At 36.5% G+C, this 8,818-nt stretch overlaps 2 protein-coding genes and 1 pseudogene across 2 annotated transcripts; 2 read left to right on the forward strand and 1 right to left on the reverse strand.

The window, feature by feature from the left end:
* Nucleotides 1-20: 20 nt before the first annotated feature.
* On the forward strand, nt 21-1,002 carry LOC100369488 (exosome complex component MTR3-like). Its single transcript, XM_002738699.4, has one exon. The coding sequence runs from the start codon at nt 100-102 to the stop codon at nt 919-921; it is 822 nt and encodes a 273-aa protein (XP_002738745.1). The 5' UTR covers nt 21-99; the 3' UTR covers nt 922-1,002.
* Nucleotides 1,003-5,812: 4,810 nt separating this feature from the next.
* LOC100370380 (testis-specific serine/threonine-protein kinase 2-like) lies at nt 5,813-6,691 on the reverse strand. Its single transcript, XM_002738705.1, has one exon. The coding sequence runs from the start codon at nt 6,689-6,691 to the stop codon at nt 5,813-5,815; it is 879 nt and encodes a 292-aa protein (XP_002738751.1).
* A 275-nt stretch (nt 6,692-6,966) lies between these two features.
* Nucleotides 6,967-7,977, forward strand: LOC100370525 (testis-specific serine/threonine-protein kinase 3 pseudogene; annotated as a pseudogene).
* The last annotated feature ends 841 nt before the right edge of the window (nt 7,978-8,818 follow it).

Consider the following 8,818-nt stretch of genomic DNA (forward strand, 5'->3'; position numbering starts at 1 on the left):
TGTGTGTTGTTATTCATTTCCTCAAAACACATGGTTTGTGGCTTTTACTAATTCAATTCATGGTTTTTTGCCAAACATTTGTTAGCAAAGTCTTCTAAAATGCCACTAGACTCAAAACGTATACCGGGGCCACGCGAATCATTCCCAGTTACGAACTTTATTAGCACGGAGAAAGACAACCCCGATCTTGTTAATGACGATGGAACCAGGCATGATGGACGAAAACCGAACGACATACGCCCTATATTTTTGAGATGCGGTATTATCAGCAATGCTAAAGGATCTGCGTATATTGAAACGAAAGATACAAAAGTCACCTGCGCGGTTTATGGGCCACGGCAGGTTGTTAGGAGAGAGGATTTCAAATTGACTGGGACACTAACATGTGATTTCAAATTTGCAACATTCTCTTGCCAGAAGCGCCAACAGCACATGCAGAGTAGTAATGAAAAGGACTTGTCACTAATCGTTCTACAAGCGATGGAGCCAGCCGTTTGCCTCGAGAAATACCCAAGAGCCCAGATAGATATATTCATCACAGTACTCCAGAATGGTGGCAGTGCTTTGAGTGCTGCTATAACATGTGCATCAGCGGCCTTGGCTGCTGCGGGAATCGAAATGTACGATGTTGTGGTCGGATGCTCCACCCGACAGATTGGCAACACGTGTCTCGTAGACCCTGCTTATGATGAGGAATACAACAGCAAAACGGGCGGAAAAAACAACGGGAGTTTGTGCTTAGGTCTGATGCCATCATTGAACCAAGTGTCAGCTTTTATTGAGTGCGGAGAACTAGAGACTGAGATCTTGATGCAGAGCATACATTCCTGTGTTGATGGGTGCATGAGAATTTATCCAGTTGTGAGACAGTGTCTGACTAAGTCAATAAAGTCACTTCAAAAGCACCAAGATGGAACGTAATTACTACCAAATTAAACTCGTAGTGTATTCACTAGAAGTGGTTACTAGTTAAAATAAATAAATTGATTTTTTTTAAATTAAGTTGTATAATGATTATTTATTGACCACTTGGCTCCCAGAGACAGATACTTGGGTACTAGATATCAACACAATAATCCTCGCAAATTGAAATATTGTATTTGCTCTGCAGAAGTACTTCTATAAAGCAACTGCAAGTACTTCTGACATAAAGCAACTTCAATATTAAGTGTAATATTGTTAGTACCATGATCTGGATTTTTCCACATAAAATACTGGTCAAATAAAGTACTAGTATCATCCACCGCCTTCTATTCTACTATCTATTATTACTATAATATTCTTGTGAATTATATACGTTTTAGGCTTCCCACAAAACAGAAATTTAGTGACATGTTATTTGGAAATTTGCCGAACTATGGGTTGATGGAAATTGAATCCATCGAGGTCAGGAATCTCGTCTTCGCATCTATTGGCTTGATTTTTAGTGTGAACAAAAAAAAAGCAGTATTGATATCAATCTGATTAAAATCTGGTGTATGGTGTGAATTGAATTTTATTTTATATTTTTTAGTTTATTTTTACAATATATTTTTATTGTAGTTTATTATTATTACATACATCTTGTATTACTTTAACTATTGCCACATACTATAGCAATTAAATAATAAAGAAAAGAAAATTTATAATAAAAATAAATAATTATGCACATATTTAAAAAAAATAAAGCCCAGACTAGGATTCTATTTTAATCAGATTATATCAGATGCCTTGAACTATGAATATATCTGGTTTGTTTGCAATAGTGCTGCTTAGGCTGCCTTCAATTCACAGTAAGCATATCCAACATGTCGATGTGTGGAATTAATTTACAGTTTTGGGTTGGTTAAATTTAAAATGTTTTCTTCTGTACAGATAGGAAATCCTTGTCATTGAGAGGAACATTTCCCATGAAATAGGTTGGGTGGGTAGAAGAATCAGCTATTAATCAAAGAAAGCTTAGAAAGAACTCCCGTGTGCTGAGAGTATTGAAGACACATTAAAAATTACTTGTACCTGACATATTGATGGAAAAGCTGAAAACTAATTATGTAAATCAAGTAACAAATATGAACAGAACAAACAAATTATGAATTATTATGCTAATTAGAGAATTAATATGAACAAATTTTAACCCAAAATTAATTAGGCCTGTCTATTGTTCTAGAGCATTTATGTACCAAATTTTATTCAAATGTGATGATCAGTAATTGAGATATCAGTGTTAATTAATTAGGAGATTAATAAGCATAAATATTCACCAAAACCTAATTGGGTTTCTGCATAGTTCTCTTTAAAAGTTTCATTAAAATCCAATTTGTGGTTCTTTATATATCAGTGGAACATTATGCAAATTAGGTAATTAATATCCAATTAAAACTAATCAGGTCTCTGCATAATCCTAGAAGATCTATGTAGCAAGTCTCATTGAAATATGATTACTACTTGATATATCAAAAGCTGAAAATTAATATGTACTCATATTACACTAAAAACTATCAGGTCTGTGCAGTGTCCTATGACATCTATGTACCAAATTTCATTGAAATGTGATGATTACTACTTGAAATATCAAAAGCTGAAAATTAATTAATTATGCTAATTAGGTAATTAATATCCAATTAAAACTAATCAGGTCTCTGCATAATCCTAGAAGATCTATGTAGCAAGTCTCATTGAAATATGATGATTACTACTTGATATATCAAAAGCTGAAAATTAATTAATTATGCAAATTAGCTAACTAATATGTACTCATATTACCCTAAAAACTATCAGGTCTGTGCAGTGTCCTATGACATCTATGTACCAAGTGTCATTGAAAGGTAATGATTACTACTTGAAATATCAAAAGTTGAAAATTAATTCATTATGCAAATTAGCTAATTAATATATACTGATATTACCCTAAAAACTATCAGGTCTGTGCAGTGTCCTATGACATCTATGTACCAAGTGTCATTGAAATGTGATGATTTCTACTTGAAATATCAAAAGCTGAAAAATAATTAATTATGCAAATTAGCTAATTAATATGTACTCATATTACCCTAAAAACTATCAGGTCTGTGCAGTGTCCTATGACATCTATGTACCAAATTTCATTGAAATGTGATGATTACTACTTGAAATATCAAAAGCTGAAAATTAATTAAGTATGCTAATTAGGTAAATTATATCCAATTAAAACTAATCAGGTCTCTGCATAATCCTAGAAGATTTACGTAGCAAGTCTCATTGAAATATGATGATTACTACTTGATATATCAAAAGCTGAAAATTAATAATTATGCAAATTAGCTCATTAATATGTACTCATATTACCCTAAAAACTGTCAGGTCTGTGCAGTGTCCTATGACATCTATGTACCAAGTGTCATTGAAATGTGATGATTACTACTTGAAATATCAAAAGTTGAAAATTAATTAATTATGCAAATTAGCTAATTAATATATACTGACATTACCCTAAAAACTATCAGGTCTGTGCAGTGTCCTATGACATCTATGTACCAAGTGTCATTGAAATGTGATGATTTCTACTTGAAATATCAAAAGCTGAAAATAAATTAATTATGCAAATTAGGTAATTAATATGTACTCATATTTCCCTAAAAACTATCAGGTCTGCGCAGTGTCTTATGACATCTATGTACCAAGTTTTATTGAAATGTGATGATTAGTACTTGAGATATCAGTGGAAAAGCCGAAAATTGATTAATCATTATGCAAATTAGGTAATTAATATTGCACAAATTTTACCCAAAACTAATCAAATCTGTGCATTAGTTTGGAGCATCTGTGTGCCAAGTTTCATCAAAATCCAATGAGTGTTTTTTTTAGATATCAGTGGAACAGTCATGGAACAGCTAAAAATCAGCTAATTATCATGCAAATTAGGTAATTATTATGCATAGATTTTTACCAAAACCTAATCAAATCTGCGCATTGGCCCAGAGCATCTATGCACCAAGTTTCATCAAAAACTGATGTATGGTTCTTGAGATATCAGTGGAACAGACGGACACACATACACACACACACATACACACACACACATACTCACACATACACACACACACACACTTTCCATACTGGAATCGCACGCACGCACGCACCCACACACACACACACACACACACACACATACAGACACACTAACTGCAAAGACTCCCTTTTTGTGCTTCGCACACGGGAGTCAAAAATTGTCAACCCTTAATCTGTTTTGAGAAAAAGAAAACTACGAGGCAGGTTCTACAACCTGGAGGACATGCAATAGTGTTGTTCTGTAGTTGAAAAATATATCCCATGAATGTGGCATTTCAGTAAATCTGGTTTCTGAGAAACTATACTAAATAATATGTAGACCAGCTAGAAGTTGTGTTTTTTAAAAACCTGTCCACATGAATACTCACTCTTTCCTATAATTCACGCCCTCTAGAGACTAAGCGAAAAAGCGGTTTATTCACAGCGTCGATACCGCCTTGGCTGGTTCCCGCCTCAAGTGTCATGGCGTACCAAGCCACAAGAGGGCGGTAACTAGTAACGGTTCTGGCATTCTGATTGGTACATCACTTTCTCGTTGCTTGTTCCATTTCTCTTAGTTACTAGTACCTGACGTCAGCGCTTACGCTCGTGGCCGTTCAGAGGTTTCCTTTTGCTTTCGAAAGTTGGGCGAATAAAAAGAATTGTTTCTTTTGTTATAAATTTGCACAGAACATATCAAATCTGTAAATCTAAGCAGGCAGTATGTATGAGCATGGCTTTATTGTAGCATTACAGACACGTTTACGCAAAACGGAACTTGGAAAGTTTTCAAATTACGTCACCCAGTCGTGTTCCTTCCGGCCGGAAAACCGGTCCAAATGAAACAATATGGCGATTACTAGTTACCTGCGTCCTACCTGCCATTCGCAAAGGACGCCGGGAACCAGCGTACGATACCGCCTTGAGATGCTGAATTGTTCGAGTTACGGACATTTGCGCTCTTCTAATGAAATCACAGGTACGAGTTTTGATCTTGGCGCAACGGGCACTAATTGCCGTCGACGAATCCTTAGATACTTTCTAATCACCAAAGAAATTAGTTACAGCTTGATAACGTCTCAGTTTGCAATCGTTGGTCCGCGCAACAGTAACAATCGCTATCTTGCTTCAGTTCATATGAGACCCATATCTCGCATGCGCGGGGCGACGTCCATCGCCCTTTAAAAGTTTACAGAACTTCGACTTACGGGCAACATGGATTTATTTTTTTGGCGTCAATCACTTGTTGTGAGAATGGTCAAGAAAAACAAAAGTAAATAAACTTAACCAAAAACTGATCAGAACGTGAATGATTACCACATTTCTTTCCTTGTATTGACTCTTTGGAAGTGGGATGAAAACGAAACAAAATTGAATTTTTTCACCAGATGAAATAACTTTATGTATAACACATGTATGCGAACACGATAACAATAATACAATACTCAATATAAAAGTTGTAATTTGCAATTTATTGCAAACTGCAGTGAAAATAAGACATTACTAAATCTCAAAATCGAAAATTTCAAAAACACAAACCATTTAGTCCTGATTGTCGTCTGTTATTTCCTTAACTTTGGCGCTCATCCGAGACATCCAAAAGTTGCATCGTAATTCACTCGAAAACGAAACAAATTTGAATTTTTTCACCAGATGAAATAACTTTATGTATAACACATGTATGCGAACACGATAACAATAATACAATACTCAATATAAAAGTTGTAATTTGCAATTTATTGCAAACTGCAGTGAAAATAAGACATTACTAAATCTCAAAATCGAAAATTTCAAAAACATAAACCATTTAGTCTTGATTGTCGTCTGTTATTTCCTTAACTTTGGCGCTCATCCGGGACATCCAAGAGTTGCATCGTAATTCACTCATTTTTGCGCGTTCTTCTGGGTTAACATTGAGCATGTGTTTGATGAGATCTTTGCATTCTGTTGATAATTTCTTGGAGCGTGAAAATCCAAGTCCTTTCTCCATCTGATCTTTTACCATTTTCTTGACATTAGTGTCATCGTAAGGCATTGAGCCACACACCATGATATACAGTATCACACCCATACTCCAGATGTCGTATCCCGTAGCATCATACGGAATACCTTGTAAGATTTCCGGTGCGGCGTAGGCGGCACTGCCGCAAAAGGTTTTACTCATGTCGCCGTCATGGATGCGTCGAGCAAATCCAAAGTCGGTGATTTTGATGTGGTTGTTGACGTCCAGCAGTATGTTTTCGCATTTGAGGTCCCTGTGGACGATGTTCTTCTCGTGACAGTACTCAATGCCATCGCACAATTCTAGAAACATTTGATTCGCCGTCTCTTCCTTGATTGCACCGCGAAGTTTGATATAATCCAATAGATCACCATGTCCCGCTATTTCCATGGTGATGTATACTCGATCTCCCAAGTCCATTACATCAAAGACTTGGATGATATTTTTATGGCTAATATCCTTCACAATTTCAAGTTCTCGCGGCAGGAATTTTTTCTGGAAATCCCTTGGTGCCTTCTTTCGGTTGATGATCTTGATGGCCACACGTTCTTTCTTTTGTTCGCTGTAAGCACTTTTAACTTTTGCATACGACCCCTCGCCAAGAACGGGTCCGACTATATAGCCTTTCTTCTTTAATGATTCTTCGTCGGTGAGCGTCTTTTGGAACGGCCTGGTCACAGACATATTCACGAACTGTCCGATGATCCTACCAACCAACCAACCCTTTCTCCGCCAGTTTATGGTTTCACAAACTTATGTTATGATTTCTGTGATACACACTGTACACTGCGGTACAGATGAAAACAAAATATAAAATAACGATAACAAATCCGCAGAAAACAATCACCCGTAGCTGCGCGCGTCGGTGGAACAATACGCGCGAGGTCATTGACCCACGCCGAACGCATAATCACGCAAGCAAAGCGAGGTGACGTCATTCAATAGAGATTTACGTCACAATGCGCTACGTTCTAAAGGACAGTGGTTCTATACAACACAAACTGGGGACGTCTGACAACATCTTAGTCACTTTACTGTATACTTGTCATCTAGATAATATGGAACACGACGGCACAAACGTCAATATGAACGAACAAGTACAGCAACAAGAAACAACAAGAGCGACTAGAGAGTGCCCGAAAGATCGAGACATTTTAAGGAGTAGAGGCTTGATGGTTGGAGAAAGCCTTGGTTACGGATCGTATTCCAAAGTGAAGTTTGCAATCGAGACGAAGACAATGAGAAAGATTGCTGTTAAGATTATTGATCGTCGGAAAGCACCGCGCGACTTCCTTCAAAATTTCCTACCAAGGGAACTTGATATTTTGCCAAACCTGAAACACGAAGGTATTATACTGACGTATGGTTATTTTGAAGAAAATAACAAAATCTTTATAACCCAAGAGTTGGCCGAGAACGGTGATATGTTGACATATATTCGAGGCGCTGGTTCAGCACTACCAGAAAGATTGGCCAAGCAGTGGATCCTAGAGATGACAGAAGCACTGGACTACCTCAACAAGCAATGCCTGGTACACAGAGATTTGAAATGTGAAAACATACTACTTGATTCTAACATGCATGTGAAAATCGGCGATTTTGGGTTTGCCCGAAAAATTGGAGAGCACGAACTTAGCAAGACATACTGTGGATCAGCGGCTTATGCGGCGCCTGAAATTCTGCAATCACTGCCATACAGCCCGGCAAAGTCCGATATATGGGCACTAGGAGTTATAATGTACATTCTAACGTGCGGTGAAATGCCTTTTGGCGACGACTCCATGAATGTCTCTAAAATTCTGCATCGACAAATGGATGGAATTCGATTCCCACTTTTGCGAAGGATTACCCCAGAGTGTAGAAAACTTATAGAAGCAATGTTAACAATCGATCCCGATAAACGTATCAATTTGGAAGGTGTGTTGGCAAGTGCATGGTTAAACCCACCTGATAATAAAACACCCAATTAATAATAGCATGCAAAGATAATAGCTACAATCATTCTCAATGTAAATCATAATAACCAATATCATGACCACCATTGTCACCTGCCAAAGCTGATCTGACCGTCACGTTTTGAGGTGAAATACTCTACAGAATAGAACTTTTTTATGTAAATTAATAACATTTTATTACTTTTTTCTAAAATAAATCAAAGTCTTTGTAATTTACATGATGCGAATTTGTATGTTGATCTCATTTTATGTATGCTTCTTCAGCCTATACCATTACCTACTTCCAGCCACAATTTCTGTGTACAAATGCAGTGTCTGCATTATAAAAATACACCGCACATACCAGCAATACAGACGTATTCAATCATACACAAGGCAACGTTTACACGGAAATAAATTTGCAATGCAAATGAATTTCACAACTTAATGAACAGCGCCACCTAGAGATTAATTTACACAATAAGACTGTTGATGTGCACGAAGTGAAAACAAATGGATGTGTATAAGAAACCTGGAAAGTCTTTGACTAAACTTTTTATTTTTAAAATATCTCAAACTATAAAGCACAAAATCAGCTAGAATCCAATATAAACATGCAAGGAACTCAAATAAGTTATATGCTGGTATAATGTTAAGCCTTGGAATTTCAGTTTTATGTAAAATTTGCAAATGATTTAAGAGGGGCTAACTGTCTTGGAATGATGCATATACGTATGAATCCCTGGTGACACATATATGTAACGTTATTATATATTGATAAGAAAAGTTTCATTTTGTTTATGCATTTATATTCGTCAGCAAATTTAAAATGGCATTACCGATACATGATATACAAATGTCGACTCTGTAGTTTCAG

This window comes from Saccoglossus kowalevskii, chromosome 2 (assembly GCF_978046115.1).
Source record: "Saccoglossus kowalevskii chromosome 2, keSacKowa6.1, whole genome shotgun sequence".
Lineage (NCBI taxonomy): Eukaryota > Metazoa > Hemichordata > Enteropneusta > Harrimaniidae > Saccoglossus > Saccoglossus kowalevskii.